The 18,350-nt window shown below is 44.6% G+C and overlaps 1 protein-coding gene across 2 annotated transcripts in view; it reads left to right on the forward strand.

The window, feature by feature from the left end:
• ARRDC4 (arrestin domain containing 4) overlaps positions 1-18,350 on the forward strand; it is a 293,969-nt gene that overhangs the window by 10,071 nt on the left and 265,548 nt on the right. For both annotated transcript variants that reach the window (XM_085644504.1, XM_085644505.1), the window contains exons 2-3: positions 9,649-9,718; positions 10,155-10,302. In XM_085644504.1, the coding sequence (XP_085500630.1) occupies positions 9,649-9,718; positions 10,155-10,302 (218 nt within the window). The remainder of the gene's footprint in view (positions 1-9,648; positions 9,719-10,154; positions 10,303-18,350) is intronic.

The following is an 18,350-nucleotide window of genomic DNA, read 5'->3' on the forward strand; positions in this document are numbered from 1 at the left end:
GCTGCAAATCATAGTAAATGGGTCTGGAAAAGTGCCATAATTTACCAAGCATACTGTGTGAGCATCGTCTTTGTGTGTACACTTTCCCCACCTACCCCCTCGGTTCAGTGATACTACATCAGTATTTCCTCAATCAAGAAGTACTGATACTAAGAGGGTCTCTTTGGAAAATGCTTGGAAATTGTGGCAGACTGTACCACTCACAAGGTCTCCAGAGGCCATCTTGTTGGCAGACTCTAAAAGCTGCGCTGCTGCATATTGTGGACTGCACAGAAGAGCTTTCTACAATAAGGCACTGACTCCACAGACCAAACAGGTGGAGTGTTAACAGTGGTGATGTGATTGTAGCAATTCACAAGTAGAAAAAGCAGTTACAAATGCAGTAGGTTTTTCATTGCCATGTCCTTTCTGCAAAACCTAATCATTGCCAAAGTAATGTCATCACAAATGATGTCCTCACACAGTACTGAGCATTGACTGTCCCACACAGTAACACCATTAAGGGTTCCCTCAGAGTTACAAGCAATAGTGACTCAACTTGTAAGTGAACTGCTTCCCTCCCTATGCAGCTCCGCCTGGTAGCTGCTGCCCCTGCAGGTCCACTGACCGTTGCTGGTTGGTGTTCAAGGCCCTCCTCCACCCGCAGGCTTCCACCTGCGCATCATCCCTGGTGGGCTAGTGGGGAGAATCTCTGCTGCAGGCCTGCCTTTTGTCCTTGTGCCTCTGCCTCGTTTTTAGGTCGAGCCTACAGCGCGCATGCGCTGTTGCTAGACCTGTTGTAATCACTCTATGTGGCATGTAATCCCGCCTTTTGATTCAATTCGCTCACTCCTGTGTCACTTATATTTCCTGGGTCCATATTGGTGGTGCTCCCAATTCTTCACTTCCAGTTCCATAGTGCGGGATCACCGGCCAACTACAGTTTTCTTACGCAGTAGTTGTATATGTGTTTATTTAGGGACCACTTGTTTAAACGTGCAAACTACACATATTGGCTTGGCCAGTGCTTTTTGTGTTGCTTACCTCACAGATTCATTGCAACCTCGGGGGGAACCTTTGTTTCCCTCCCTCCTTGCCCTTTGTGTGGCTTTGTCATTGCTGTATAACTTTGTAAATATGCTCGTATGCCCTCCCCCGCTGCACCGACGCCTGCAAGGCAGGCGCTCTCTTAATGTTGCACCATATCTTTGTAAATATGCCCGCTCCCCATCCCCTGTGGCACCAAAGCCCTCGAGGCAGGCACTGTCTTAATTTAAAAAATCAGGTCTCATTTATATATAATACTTAATACTGGCGGACTCGCGTGGCTCACTCAACTTTTTTTTATTTTTTCCTTTTTTGTTATTTTTTCCTTTACGCCTCGAACATAGCAGAGTGGGTTAACTGTTGCAGGCACTCCACATTGAACGGGAAATATGCGAGCTGCTCCGATTTGCGCCCGAGAGGGTGTTTACAATGAGCTTCGAGCACTGACAGTTGCCCCATGTCAGATATGCATAGCTTGTCCACGTCTGTTTTTCTCGATGTATCCTGGTGCTTTTAGTTTTATGTATCCTGCATCTTAAATTCCCTGGAAGTGGTTATAAACTTGTAGTCTATGACTGAATTCTTGAACCGAAATTTCATTTACAGAAAGTCTGACTTGTATTAGCTTGACGATTGTGGCTCAAGGAGACGGCCCTTCCAATAATGCCTTTCAAATTGAGCAATGCTGTGTGATCTTGGACAAAACACTTTTTCTGTTTTAGGGATCCCATACCTGGTTAAATCGGAGGTGTTTGGAAAAGAGCTACAAATCAGTGTACGTGCTATAGAAATGACTGGCCATGACATTGGGTCACTTGGGAACTATTTGTGCAACATCTGCAGGAATTCTAAGCTTTTTAGTCAATATCTCTCTGCATGTTTGGGTCTGTCAGCCCCACAGACAGACATAACTAGAAAGGTAAGTCTCTTAAGTTCCATAATGCAGTTGCTGGTGGCTAGGAAGTCCGGACCCGACAAAGGTGCCCAACATGATATGGGGATACATTGAGGGACTCCATATGCATGCTCTACTGTGCAAGCCATGCCCATGTGCTGCACCTGTGGGAGGCCAGTTTGTGCTGGTCCATGAGTATCCATTTTCAATGCGAGGTGAGCAATGTGCATGCATCAGCTGCAGACCAGGTGGTGTCTTCAGATGTACAGTGGATGTTCTGACTTCAAGAATTATTGGTTGCTGTATTTGCAGATAAATAGCCACCGTTCGTGTTTAAAAAGTATAGGTTGCTGTATTGGCACATTCGTGTTTGAAAAAGTACAGGTTGTTGCATTAGCACATGAATATTCACCATTCGTGTTTGGTTATTGCTGCTGAACAAACAGCAGTGTATTCAAATTTCCTAAGCCAAGAGAACTGACTCTGCTTTTGAGCTTATGGTCTCCTTGCTTTCACGTCGCTTAAACTCTATGTATTATATGAGATTAGTGCATGGTTATCCAACATGCCCAACCAGGAAGAAACAAGCAGCATAAAAGGGACAATTCTTTTCAATAACACACAGAGGCTCTGTCTGGGGCAGGACAGGAGCCAGGAGGTGGGAATGGCCCAGGAGTAGAATCTAACAAGCATTTGCAATGCAATAGGTCTCACATTTGCGAGAGTTTAATCTATAGGCATTGTAAATAACAATGACTATTTATGTGTTTTGAAAACCTGCAAGCGGTGCGTAAACACGCACTTTGTACTTATAGTTGTTGCTTACAAGAAGCAAGGCTAGCATTAACTGCTCTTCTTTTACTGCCAGCCTTGCTTCTTGTAAGCAAGGGCTATAAGTGCAAAGTGCATGTTTACACACTGCTTGCAGGTTCTAAAAACAGATAGATAAAAGGCATTGTCATTTACAATGCCAATAGCTCAATCTCTCGCAAATGCGAGACCTATTGCATTGCAAATGCTTGTTCCTTTTGCACTCTTTTTCCTTTTTTCTCCGTTCCTCTTTTTCCCTCTTTCTCTGTTCTTTATTGCTCTTTTCCCACCTTTTCATGCTCTTTACTGCGCTTTTTCACCCTTTTCGCGCTGTGCCCCTGCTGGACCACCGCGGCCCGCCCCTTTCCAGCACCACGCATTCTGCCATCCAGCTGTCCAGCCCTCACACTACCTAATGGCGGCCACTGTGCTACTGGTGTGCTAAAGAGAAACCTGTCTGCGCCTGGACTGCGCCCAACGCCATGGACCCTGGCTCTCGGATTTTCCACCGGTGCGACGCAAGCACCCTTCTCGCCTCAACACCGGACAACACACCGCCTGCCCCCTCGCATTGCCGAAGGAAACCCAAGGACCTTTCTCCTGCCGCAGCTGCACCCTTGCCCACTCTGCACTCCAGGTCCACCTGCTGCCCAGCCAGCCCACAATGCACCCAACCGGCTCAGCTGCATTCTCCTCAACACACGCTCCCTCCACAAACACACCACAGAAATCTGTGACATCCTGGACTACGTCACACCCGACATCGCCTTCCTCAAGGAAACCTGACAAAACCGCAGCTCGGGCCTGGACATAGCCATCGCCATCCCCGATGTCTACAACATTACCCACAACGATTGCACCAATCAACCAGGAGGAGGAATCGCCATCGTCCACATGAAATCCCTCCTACTGACTTCCCACTCGGACGACATCACCACAGCAACCATGGAACATCTCCACTTCAAGACCAACACCACCCTCCTCCGCAAGACCCTCGTCTACAGATCCTCGGGCCCTCGCCCCCCTTCACCTCAACGTCCACTTGGACAACCCCAATGACCAGAACACTGCATCCCTCCTGGAGAACCTCACCAACATTGGACTCAACCAATTAGCTACCTCTTCGACTCACGCAGCGGGACACACCTTCAACCCCGTCTTCTCAGCCAGCGAAAACATCACCTACAGCCACACCTCTGAACTCCTCTGGAACAACTTCCACTGTGTTCATTTCACCTGCACCAAACCCATCGTACACTACTGCCTCCCTGCCACAACTGGAGCAAGGTCTCTCAATAACATCTCACCGCCTCCCTCAGCACTACCATACCACCGACATCCATAGACTCCAATACCTCAGCACGCAACCTCCACCGATTGATCTCCAACTGCTCCGACGCACTGGCTCCCCTCAAGACTGCACCCGGCAAGCAACACACCAAGAAAGCCAGCTGGTTTACTATTGCCCTCCACAAGTCCAGACGCACCTGTAGACGGCTCAACAAGAGATGGAGGAACAACAAAGCCCGGAAACCCATGCAGCCTTCAAAGCCTCCATCACCGCATACCACACCCTCCTCAAAACTGCTAAGAAAACGGCCCTTCAATTAAGAATCAATGCCAATGCTCACAACAGCAAAGAGCCATTGTCAAGGAGTTTGCCAAACCCCACAGCGAGACAACAGAAAAACCACCCTCCCAAGACCTCGGCAACAAACTCTGCACCTACTTCCACCACAAGATCAAGCAGATCTGCGCCAGCTTTGACACCAAAAACCTGTCTGCCACCACCACACAAGACGACCACGCCCGCAACAGAACCTGCTCAGCTGGATCCCCTCACCGTGGACGACACTCTCAAGACCATGAACAGTATTCACTCCGGAGCCCCCTCAGACCCCTGTCCGCACCGCATCTTCCACAGAGCAGCTACCACCATCACCCCTGAACTACGCAAAACCATCAACTGCTCCATCGAGACTACCACTGTCCCCTATGACTGGAAACATGCAGAGATCAGCTCCTTGCTAAATAAAACTGTCCGTTGACCCAACAGACCTCAAGAACTTCAGACCCATCTCCCTGCTCCCCTTTCCAGCCAATGTCATCGAGAAGGCCATCAACGTCCATCTCTCGGACTTCATCGAAGCCAACCACATCCTGGACTCCTCTCGATCCGGCTTCCGAATCAACTACAGCACTGAGACCGCCCTCTCCTCTCTGCCACCGGCAACATCCGCTTCCTCCTCGACTGTTGAGAAACAGCAGCCTTCGTCCTTCTCAACATCTCAGCCGCCTTCGACATGTCTCTCACCGCACCCTAATCACCGTACTTCACGACTCCGGCATCCGCGACAAAGCCCTGGACTGGATCCGCGCCTTCCTCACCGGTAGAACACAGCAAGTCCGACTTCCTCCGTTCCTCTCGGAACCCAGAGAGATCAGCTTCGGAGTGCCTCAGGGCTCCTCCCTGACGCTCTTCAACATCTCCATGGCTCTGCTCGCACTCATCGTCAGGAGCCACAGACTCAACATAGTTTCCTACACTGATGGCACCCAGCTGATCCTCTCCCTCACCAGCGAGCCCCCATCGTCAGAGACAACTTTCATAACGGGATGAAGACCGTCGCCAACTGGATGAGAGACAGCTGCCTCAAGCTCAACTTGGACAAGACCGTAGGCCTTATCCTGTGGCCCAACACCTCAGCTTGCGAAGAATCCTGGTGGCCCGCTGAGCTAGGACCCCCCCCCCCCCACACCCACCGTCCATGCATGAAACCTCGGCATCATACTGAACTCATCGCTCACCATGAACCACCAGATCAACGCCGTTTCCTCATCAGTTTTCCACACTCTTCGCCTGCTGCGGAACACCTACAGATGGATCCCCACTGAGTCCAGAAAGACGGTCACCCACTCACTCATCAGCAGCAAATTCGACTATAGCAGCACATGCTACACAGGCATCACCCAGAAACTCCTTAGGAAACTTCAGAGCGTGCAGAACACTGCAGACAGACTGGTCCTCAACATCCCCGCATCAGCCACATCTCTGAACACATACGAGAACTCTACTGGCTCCCAGTCAACAAAAGAATCACCTTTAAGTTCCTCGCACATGCCTACAAAGCCCTCCATGATGCCGGACCAGTATACCTGAACCACTGCCTCACATTCAACTTACCCACCAGACACCTCCATTCCGCCCAACTGGCCCTCGCCACTTTGCCTTGGATCAGCAGGACCAGAACCGGAGTGAGATCCTTCTCATACCTCACTGCAAAAACCTGGAACACCATGCCTCTCCACATCAGGCTAGCCTCGTCGCTGACACAATTCAGGAAGGATCTCAAGACCTGGCTTTTAGAATGAACCTCAGCACCATGTCGGACCTTCAACCCCCACTCCCCACCCCTCTATGAGCACCTTGAGACCCTCATGGGTGAGTAGCCGCGTTTAACTAGTATCGGTTAATTGATTGATTTTACACAGTAACTGCCATTTATAATCCCAGACAGTAACAAGCAGTGATGACCTCATATTAATGTCCCATACACATAGGCTGCAGGAACTGCATCTGTGACAGGTGCTGGTGGTCGGTGGGGACAGCCCCAGCCTGTGATTACAGATCAACACCGGACCCTGGACTCTAATGGATTGTCACCGGCCAATGGAGCTGCCTGCCTAGGGGCATAAAGCAGCATACTCTGGCAAGGCTTTCTGCCACTGGCCACAGTTAGTTTGACCCTACACCCCCCAGCCTTACTCAGAAGGTCATGGTGCACTGTGGTGGTACTGCGCTAAGTGCGCAGCCATCATAAGTGCCACAGCCACTGTGTGCTGACTGCTGGAGTAAGAGACCGAGTCAAATTCCTGCACTACAAGGCCAGGTCTTAGACTCCGTTCAGTGAGACTTCCTCTGCTGGCCGTCCCAATTCTGGCGCCATGACCATAGGTATAGTGGCTGAGCCTGACCTACAGTTTCAAGGCCAAGGCTGCCATTTTCTTACTTCGATACAAAACACATTTGGTCCCTAAGGGAATATTTTAAGTTAAATATTCAATAGTACCCAAAAATTGATAACACACACTTAAATTGAATACATTGACAATTTTATGTTGAATTTGGATAATAAGTACATTTGTATAATACACTTTCATAATATAGTTGCTCAATGGTGAGTGAAAAGGAGGTGCCTGGGAGAGTGCTCGTGAGTAGATAAGGAAAAGTCAGGAATTAAAGTGCCAATATACACAATATTTATTAAAAAAAAATAGATGCCTGGCTGGAACTTATTTGCATATTTATAATCCACAATTATAAGATACCCCACATGTTTTCATGTTATCTAGACTTGGACAATATTCCCAGTACAGGCGGATATGGTTGAAAATGTTGACTTTGGTTGCAAGAAGTCGCTCTTCCTGCTGTCCTGGAAGAGAAACCCCACCGCTGCGTAAAAAGTGACTACTGGAATTGCGACGTAGGATACTCTAAACCCTAGAATCCTTTGCTGCGGAAGGAGGCGGGCTCAAACAGCTACCTGGCACTGTATACCGCTTTTAGCTGTTCCACTGCACGAGAAAGAGACTGTGACGCTGGAGACTCCAAGGCCCAGAATCATTTGGTGTTTGCTGCCAGAAGGGGGGGGGGAAGGAGAAGGTGGGCCCAGAACCACCTGGCACTCTAGCACTTTCAGCTGTCCGGCTGCACTGGAGAGAGACTGCGACATTGGGGATTGCAATCCCACTTTACCTATTGCTTTTAGGGCTACTGTCACTCCCACAGAACAGCCTGTCCATCATGGAAATGCCACTCCTCTGGAGCCTAGTTTGGTACTCATACTCCTTGAACCAAGAGTCGTTTGTAACAATAGATTCTCTCCCTTAGCCGACCTTGAGCCTCCTTCATTGTCCGCAGCCAGCTTGAGTAATCTAGTTAATCTAGTTAAACACATTTCTAGATAAGAAGGTATTACTAGAAATGATATGTGATCAAAAAACTGAAATCCTAGAGCTTAAAGTTATGGTCAGGCCACTAACAGCAATGACCCCTAGGACATCTGCAGATGGTACTGATAACCCTACTGTGAAAGGACAGGGAGCTTTTGTTTAATGCTACTAATAGTTGCATTGAGGCTAATGTTTTGGCACCAATGTCTTTCCTGCCCCTGCCCTATCAGCAGGGATTAAATAAACACCAATTTGATTTGAGTAGTGCTGCTCATATGAGTGTTACACTGTGTAAGAGAGCTCCATTCCTCGCCCAGATTGCCTGTCCAAAATCATAGAGATTATCCATCACTTAACCTATTCCACCGTTTCACGAGCCCCCATAAGGTGACCCTCCACCCCAAAAATGGAAAGGATTCATTGCCTTCCAAACAATCTGATAGAATCTACAAAGATCTAACACCGGGAATAGTTTTTATGACTAATATCCCAAAACTTTGTCTTGGCTCAAGAGGGATTGAGGACTTAATGGTAAATAGGGTAATTCACTAGATAAGGGACTCGCAAATGTTACAATGTTATTTGCTCAGACATGTTAAGACACTTGTCCCTCTACTCCAACAGAGGATTGACACAATATAAAATTGGAATATGATTTAGCGAAGGTTGATTGACTACCACACTCCGGTCTTCAGAACAGATGAAGGATTTAAAGAAGAGAGAACTGCTAGAGACACACCAACAAGGAAGCCTTCTCACTATGCCAGTCATGAACATGAAATCTCACTATCACAAGGCGGTTATCTCACATGGAGTGGTCCAAGGTGTCTGGCTGCCAAAAGATCAAGAATGATCAGAGTGCTGCCACTTCTATTGTCCTTCTCCATCCTGAGGTACTCACGAGTGGCAAGGAAGCCGACTTGATACCATAAACGGGTCTTAACCCCTGCCTGGTATGTGTCAAGCCTCTACATAAATTTGAGAAAACTGCTAAGCTCTTTAGCCATATGTATTTTTACAATTTTGAAACTCTTATATAAGATTGTATCTCATCTTTTCACATTTTTGTCAGTTTGTTTCTTCCATCGTAAAGTAGGGTAGCTATTTAAATAAAACTGAGTCATAATTATAGGCAAAGTGAGCCTTTATTTCCATGGGTGATGTTGCTCGATTCATCCTTTGACAACCTTAATGCCATATGTCTTATTGCTTTGAAGGTCTGATGCAAGTAGTTTGAAATGCTCGTTTGTGAAGCATTCCATAACAGCTGGAATTTAAAACGTTTGTTATCATTGCTGTAAAGCCTGTCTCCTGTAATAAATTTGGTTACAGTGACCATAAAATTTAGAGATTTTTTGTTGTTTTTGATGTGCAAAGAACTTGAATTTGCCATATCTGGTGGTAGAGCTTTATTGTTTTTTTGCTTTCACAAGGTAGGTCTGTTATCCTCTTGCTTTATAAAACTCTACCCTGACAAAATCTGGGCATTTAACTGTAGAACATGGAGTGTAGTCCGAATGTTTTTGTTTATGTTAATACTTACTGTCTTTGTTATTGATCAAAACACCCCAGGCTCATGAATACTTGTTCTGGTAACTTGCAAATGTGTAAATTATGAACTTCAGTCTTTTGTTTAATATCAACTTAGCATCCTTTAAATAAGTTTCCTTTAGTGTTTTTGTGGCATGTGGCTTAGAGCTTCTAATTGCCCATGCAAGTCAACGGCCTGTCTTCAAAGTACTTGATATTAAAATTATAGTTTAGAGGGAGTAATGGTTATGTTCTATTGACTTTCATTAATAAAGTGTCTAGTATGCTAATGTTCATTAGTAGAGTTACTAATAGCTGTAAATCCGGTATTTTTAATAAATACTATAAGACTGATTTTCTTGGAGATGTTGCCCCATTTCTAGTTACTGAAAAATGTACAAAGGAAATCAATATGATTGTCTTGTCGTCTACAGGTGCAGGAGGTGTTATTATGTTATGTGCCGGAAAACATGAGTTCCCATTTAGCTTTCAACTCCCACATGTGTAAGTATGAATAGATACACCTTTAATGTAGTCGGAAGCAACATATGGGTTTCTGATGCACTCGCTGAACATGAATTGAAATGCAAAATGTTTCTTTGTGGGTTATTACCAGAATAGAAAAAATGGAAACAAAGAGGTATTGGCAAATAAAAAAAATAATTTGAAGATTCCTCAAACCACTGGCTTAAAATGAACGGGAAGTGGTGCGGGTGACGCATGCTTTCTGTGGAAAAACACATGAGAACACACTCCAGCAGCAATGCTGGTCCAGGCTGCTTCAGCAGCCACCAGTTTGCTTTCTTTGAGTTGGTTTGAATTGTACATGCACGTTATACGGTGAAACATGTGTACTGTTTTAATTCACAAATCAGAATGTGCAACAGTAAGATGTATCTACGATAGTGTCATACATCTTGTACTTCGTTTTCTTTTCCAGACCTTTGGTTACTTCTTATTCTGGAAAATATGGTGACATTGCATATTATGTGGTGGCCATCCTGGAACAGCCGTCTGCAACTGTTCAGAGTGCCAGGAGAGAATTTCAAGTTATCCGACATATAGATGTAAATTTGCCATCGCTATTGGTAAGAGTAATATGAATGTAATATGTATTTCAATTGCTTTATTCACTTTTCAGAACTTCTGTTTTTGGAACTATTTCAAACTCTAGTTGTTGTTTCCTTTTCTTCCGTTAACATTAGGAACACTATTTTGGATTTTGGGTCTTGTATGTATAGCGCTGCCTTTGTCTTTCACGAAAGATAGGTACCCTCTACCATATTATTTATAGGTCTAGGACGGGACCAATGAGATAAGAAGGTTTTCATATCAGACCTGTATTGCTTCTACTAAGGTTAAAAATAGCTCATGGCTGGCTTAATGAAAAACGTAATCTTTGTAGGATTTTCATGTTATTCTTAGTTTATTATTTTCATTTACATGTTCATTTCTTTAATTCATAATTTTCTTTGTACATATTATTTTTCACAATCAAAATAAAGGTACAACAATAAATCCATACATACCATATGTAAAGTGCTGTCCAATGTATTCCTTTGATTATTCAATAAAACAAAACATAAATATATACAATACATATATACAATTACACAATTTAATCGAATAACTGACAGTTGCTATTTTATCTTTGCCTGTTTGAAAGTGAAGTTGTGAGTAAAAATACTTCTGAAACCACAAGGCAACTGATGTTAAACAGTAGATACACTGACAAATACGTCCAATTTATTTTCATAACCCCCATGCATAGAACTCCACTCTCTTCATGCACACTCTCTCATACACTTATAACTATAACTCATACCTTGCCCAACCTAGAATTACAATCACTATCCGCACAAAACGGGAAAAGAACCATCTTTTTCATCTGTTGCTGTGTTGTAGGGTTGGGAATTGTAGTTCCACTCTACATATGTTTCGGTGGAAAGTATGTTAAAACTCCACCTTCCTCAGGACCACCAAGAATAACCATTCAGAATTGATGGAACAACAAGGGGGTGTCTGGAGGGCTGTGAATATTCGTACTGGGCATCGTTTTGAGATCTCGTATCAGTAGACAGGTTAAGTTTTTAGCCATCAAAGCCAACGACCGCCCATTAACTAAATCAAATAGAGCGGCCTATCATTCAAGCATTGGGGAAGCAAAAAAAGGCTGGGAAAGAGACAAGTTCTCTGAGTTCCCATGACATGAGGACCTTTTGGAAGGTGGTTAACACATGTACTTCTGAGGCAAAATCTCCGATCAAACCAAACTTAGAGGCAGAAGTGTGGAGGGTCCACTTTTAGTCCCTCTACACGAGGACTAAGACAGTGGATGGCCCATTACTGGTTGATTGCCAGACTGCACCCTTGATCATCCCCAGGATCAGTGACGTTATCCCGAACATAACACTTAAAGAGATAACGAGTGCCTTAGATAAAATAGCACCAGGTAAGGCGCCAGGACTGGATAAGATTCCTGGGGATCTATTCCGCAGTGAACCCTTAATTTGGGCACCTTACCTTTGGGTTTTATTTAATGCTATTTTGCAAGCTATGAAGATTCCCGCTAGTTGGGCCGGAGCCGAAATCATTCCAATCTACAAAAAGTGCTCCTCATTGTTACCCACAAATTATAGGCCCGTAAGCCTCATAGACATAAGCCAAAAGATCTTTGCTCGAGTGTTGTTGTCTTGGCTGCAGAGTTGGATGGAGGAGTATAAGATACTTAGTCCCCTCCAGGCAGGGTTCAGAGAAAAAATGTTCACACTGGATCAGACCCTCAGGCTACAGGTACTACATTGGAAGATCGTGTGTGTGTGGAGGGTGGCAGCCTCTACCTAGTATTTGCAGACCTGAAATCAGCATTTGAGCTGGTCCCAAGAGATAAGCTGTGGCGGTTCTCTGTGAGTTGGGGGTTCCGGTATACCTATGTCAAATCTTGAGGCGGCTGCATGAAGGCAATTACGCCCAAATAGGGTATGGCAATGAAGGAAAACGCACGGCCCCCATTCCTGTAGGAAGAGGTGTCCGCTAGGGATGTGTCCTTGCCCGACCCTTTTTAGTCTGTTTATAAACGGGTTAGTTGATTTTTTACTCATTGAGAAAGATTTGGACGTCCCTGAGCCTCTCAACACGCAAAATTCCAGCTATGATGTTCGCCGATGATACTTTATTGCTATCAAAATCTCCCAAGGAGATACAGAGGGTACTTAATAGATTTGATGCCTTTTGTAAAGTAAGAGGGCTTGAGATTAACCTCCCAAAAACAAAATTTATGCTGTTTAACTCAGCCAAAAGTTCCCGATCAAATCCATCTCTTAATGGTAAACCCCTAGAGAGAGTATCCGCTTTTGACTATCTCAGCATGACCATCAAAGAAACAATAGATTGGGGGGCTCAAATCAAAAAATCGACTCTGAAATTAGCACAAACAGCAGGGGGCCTAGCGAAGGTTTTTCGTTAATCCAGTAACAAACCCGTGAGCCCAGCAATAGAAATATACAAGGTTCAAGTCAGGCGAGCGGCTTTGTATGGTGCAGCGATGTAGGGTCATTGCTGTCCTGACAGTCTCACGAAGATAGAAAACACCTTTTTCAGGCAACTGTTTGGTCTCCCTCAGAGCTCCCTACTTGTGCCGCTCCGCTTGGACCTAGGGGTAAGGGCCATTGCTGAAGAAATCAACCTTAGACCGATTTTATTTTGACAGCGTCTATGTACTATCCCAGAACTTGTAGATTATAGGGACGAGCTTAGAGAGGTGATGAGCTTACCAGGGACAAGGAGATTACCCTGGCTCACCCACGTTTGACATACCTTAATGAATATGGGACGGGGCAATCTCTGGGACAACCCAGAAGAGGCATGTGCCATAGTGTCCAGGAAAGAACTAAAGGACTGTTACTGGGAGCACAAACTGGCACAACTCCAGAGTAATCTCCTAGTAGGCAAGTTAACCGCAGCTTTTTTAGAAACTAAGGATCTGTATAGCCTAGAGTCGGCATTGAACGATGGCCCTCCAATAATGGCTACCTCCAGTTCAGACACGGGGTGCTGCCACTCTGCTCCTTTACAAACTAAAGGGCAGGCTCACAAACCCAGAGGTGTCCGGCTTGTGACTGTACCATAGAAACTGTCTATCATGTGCTTTTTGTTGCCCCGGGTATCTCAAAGCAAGAAAACGGTGGCTGGTCCAGATCTGCAGAAACTTGGGAACTAGGCACTGTTCTGAGGCCTACAGGATATTGAAAAATGACACTAGCCTCTCCATTGCTTATTCAGTAGCAGGTTTTCTATTCTCTATGTGGTGCACTCGTAGAGTACTCCTAAAGTCAACTCTGAAAAATGAATAGTAAAATAAGAAGAATAAATTAAATGAATGACGATGATCCAACCTCTGCTCACCCCTTGTTTTCTCGATGTTATTCCAAAGGTATTAATTATTTAATCTGGAATTATTGTTATGGTTTAATTTGTTTGTTTTCAATAGAAATTCACCATCATACCGGATTGATGCCTCTGAGATTCAAACGTTTATACCAGAGTAGTTAAAACTTTGATTTGGTAATTCTCACCTGGTGATTTGTTTCTATATTTGGCACATGCACCTTACAATCGCCATTATTACTCCCTATTTCTGATCGTTACCGTGACTCATATGAAGTGAACCTCCTACTACTTAGCTGCTACCATAGATTGTACTGTATTTTATAATGTTTTAGGCCATAACTCGCTATGTTTTTATCTAATTTCTATAATTGCACGTATTTGGCTTTTTTATATTTATTTTAAAGTAAATGCAATGTCTGCTATTTTATCTGTGCTTTTATGGTCAAACTGGCCGAAAGAAAGTTATTGGATGGAATGGTTAAGTTTTTTCTTTTTTGATTTGAAAAAACGGATTTAAAGGATAGCATCTTTTTTTCCTCCTCCAAGGCCAATGATTCTATATGGTAAATTGTTACAATTATGGTATACAGTGTAACTTGTTTTTTTTTTTCACTTGTTTTTATTAAAACCGCTTCCACTGCATCAGGTACAAAGGACATGCATATACAGTTTCCGATCTTATAACCAATATACAGTCTGTGATTTCCACATAGGTGGAGAAGTGTGGCTCAATGGTTAGAGTGGCAGACCTCGATGCAGAGCACTGGTCCGGGACCAGGGTTCGATTCCCGTCACGGCAGGGTCTCGGGCTATAAATTCCGCGGACCGGATATTCTCGCCTCAGTGCCTCTTCTAATCATGGGTCCCACGCTGCAACTCTGGGCAATAGCTTGCTTAATCTCCACAACGGCCCCAACAGCGCTGGGATGCCTGGCCTCACCATGGGGGTGCCCAGGAGTGGACACCTCACATGGAAAGCCAGGAAGGGTTCCACAGCGGTATGAGTAAAAGCGCCAGGATGCCCCCGTTGGGGGTGGCAGTGCGCTATACAAGTACAAACACATTTACATATCATATACAGTGTAACTCTGCTGTTTCAAGGGTCCACTAGGGCCCTATATGAGGTCACTCAAGGTTCCTCATCGCACGGAACTCGCAAGCGTCTAAATATGTAGGCGTACTCCTCGCGCAAGGATGATGTTTTACATTAGACCAGTAGTGAGCTATTTTTAGCCTAGGTAGAAGCAATACAGGTCTGATAGCTCACCCTTCTTATCTCATTAGCGTTGCCTTTGCCAAGATTTAAACAGACTGATAATGCTTTTTGCCAAGGATGATACACACGTATCGTCAGGTGGTTATTTTTGCTATTGTTCTTGCATTCCAAGTTTTCCAAAGTCGTTCAAAAGCATCTGAGGGGACCTCAGTTATTGCAGATTCTGTTTAAATCATTCCTGGCCTCTTTTCCAATCCCTTACCATTATGTGTCACGTATCCTTCTATTTTTAAGGCCATTTTTCTGCATTGAATAAGTGCCTGCAGCTGCTTTGGTGATCCATTTAGACAGCATATCTTAAGGGTACATTGGATCATATTAGTGCATTGATCTTCAATAATCACTAGACTGCTGTGTTAAGAAGAGTCTGGCGTTGTACCATCAAGACAGAACCAATGGCAAGCTATCAAGGAACACTTTTATGAGCCCCCTTATTACTAAAATAGCAGTGCATTTATTATATATTCATCTAGATTCTCCCTCCTTCAAGGATCTTCCTACATTTGAATTGGAATTCACTACAATTAATAATACTTCATTTGAAAAACATTTTTACTGCTTACATTGTTCTATTTCACTTTTAGACTTGTTTTTGAAGACCAGAAAGTCAAATTACTGCCTTCTAAAATGCATTATTTATGTACCTTCATTTTTACAGGGTTGTAAATGTAATGCTAACTAATGATGATAAATATTTAAAATTACATTATCAAATGTTATGCAGATTTGTAGAGCGTACTACCACACAACCCAGGAGGTATCCTTTAGCTAAGCAGGGTGTGAGTTTAGGCACACGTAGGGCCTAGTGAGACTACTAGGAAAGCCTGGTCTTCAGCATCTTGTGGAGGAGGAGACTCTTAGGTGTAGCGCCAGGTTTTATCATGCTTTATGAGCGATTTAGGGGAAGACTCGACTGCCAGATCTGATTTTCTCTATGCTTGGGATTTCGCGCAAGTAGGAGTCTGGAGGAGCGTAGGTGTTTGGAAGGTTTGTGAAAGCAGATGCAATTGTTGAGTTATGCTGGGACATTGTTCTGTAATGCCTTGAAAATGTGAGTGAGGTGTTTGAATTGTGTTCCTTTGTGAATGTGGAGCCAGTGGAGTTCCTTCAGGTGTGGTGTGATGTGAGTGCGGCATGTGAGGCTGAGAGGGGTTCTGGCCACCAAGTTCTGAATTGGTTTGCAGCCTTCTGGTGAGTTTTTGTTCCGGGCATAGAGGGCGAACCATTTGAAAATCTTCCTTTGCATCTTCAGGGTATGGACACGTGAGGTGGTGACTGCATTGACTTGGGCCATCATGTCGAATTTGCTGTCATTGATAATCCTGAAGTTCTTGGTGTGGGTGGTCAGGGTGGGTATCGGTCCTAGATCTCTTGGCCACCAGGTGGAGTCCCAAGGTGATGTGCTCCTTTCCAAAGATCACAATTTCGGTCTTGCCAGTGTTCAGATTTGGACAGTTGTTCTTCATCCAGTGGGTAATTTCAATCATGCAGACATTGAATTTGATCCCGGTACTGGGTGTCTTGTCTGTGAGAGAGAGAGAGAGTATGAGTTATGTGTCGTTGGTGTAAGAGAGGACATTGATATTATGAGAGAGGATGATGCTGGCTACAGGGATCATGTATGCGTTGAAGAGGGTCAAGCTCAGGGAAGATCCTTGCAGAACTCCACAGGTGAGGTTGTGGGCGTCTGAAGTGTATGGTGCCAGGCTGACTGACTAGGTCCTTCCAGTCATGAAGGAGCAAAGAAGCAGATCCATCAGAGTGTGTGCCCTTGGATTCCGATGTTGTGTAGGCATTGGATGAGGATGGGGTGGGAGACTGTGTGAAATGCTGTGGTGAGGTCCAGGAGGAAGAGGGGTGGATGTGTCGTTTCTGTCCAGAGTCATGCAGATGCAACCATAGCAGCAATGAGGGTAATTTCCGTGCTGACTGAAACAAGACTGAATGGTGTCAAGTAGTTGATGGTCGTTGAGGTTTGTGGTGGGGTGTCTGTAAAACCTTGGCTGGGAATGGTAGCAGGGAGTTCGGTCTCTAGTTGGTGAGCGTTGAAGGGTCCTCAGACGGTTTCGTCAGGAATGGGAACACAGTTGCATATTTCAAAGCATCTTGGAAGGTCGCAAAAGAGGTAAAGGCATTCTTCATGGGTGTTAGCATGATGCTGGTGGTTTGCAGTTCTCTGGAGTAAGCGTTGTGTGGTCAGGGGTCTGATGAGGCCTCTGACTGGATGAACTTCATTGTGGCAGCGGTTTCTTCTGGGTTGATGATGGGCCATGTGGTTAGTATTGGTTCTTTGGATAAGATCAAGAGGTATTTTGCGAAGTCTGTCGGGTTCAGTTGTGGGCTGAGGTTGCTGTAAATGGTGGTGATTTTGTTGCTTAAGAATTGAGCGGGATTGTTCCAGGGGTTGATTAAGTTGGAGGAGACTGATGGTGAGGTCAAAGTTTCTTTGCTTCTATTAGTGCGGGCATTGATGCAGTCTGCGAGAGCAGCATGTTTGGTGGTCCGGATCATTTGGTATATAACCCTAGAGTGGACTTTAATAGATTTATGCATTCAGAATCTAATTACGTTCAATACATGCAAGTTAAATTTACTTAAACGCAAATTCACAACTTTTTGTATGGTGGATAAAAACACAACTGCTTGTTCGGTAATGTTTAATCTGATGTAACAATCAATCGATGTTTACCGACGTGTTCATCATACATTTTGTGAGACATCAAAGCAAAGGAAAGACATCAAATCCCTATGCGACCTCCTCAGTTTTTCTTTTTCTACCCATGAATGTGCTTTTAGAAGTGTGTTGTGTGCAAAGTATGTCTGTTCAACTTCACCACAAAAGGTTTAAGGTGCTTGTTCGGATGTAGATATTCAGCTCTTTAATCAAATATTCATTTGCTTCGTTTGCATTAAAGGGACAATGGATTTTGTAAATATTAGCAACTGGAAAGGATGTAACAGGCTTGCAACTAGCGTGGATCTCCCATCTTTTCCAAAAATCACGTTTTGACAATGCAGATGATGACACATTTTTTCTTGGGAATTCGGTTTAAATTAACCACTACTCATCTGTTGACATTCTCATAGTTAAAGTGAAAAAAGGGCATAACAGGTTCTAGCCTTTAGAACGTATTCAAGCAAACCATTATCAGACTAACTTTCTCCACTTACAGAAGCACCTAATGATTAAACTATTTAAAGAAGCCTTGGAAGATATGGGATCTTAGCAGCAGTAACTGCGCAAATCGGACTGGCCAGACTGTGTGTGACCTGCAGCATCCAATTTTGAAACCATCTCTTCAGGACACTCACATCACCATAACACTTTCCCCAGAGGCACAAGTTGACCCACATTTTGGGGGTGGGGCAAACACTTCAAATTCTGGAGGCAGAGCCAAATTCAGAGTCAGACTATAAATTACTTGTGGGTCATCCCAGTGCCGGTTTTAGGGTGGTGCGACCGGTGCAGCC

This window comes from Triturus cristatus, chromosome 3_1 (assembly GCF_964204655.1).
Source record: "Triturus cristatus chromosome 3_1, aTriCri1.1, whole genome shotgun sequence".
NCBI lineage: Eukaryota > Metazoa > Chordata > Amphibia > Caudata > Salamandridae > Triturus > Triturus cristatus.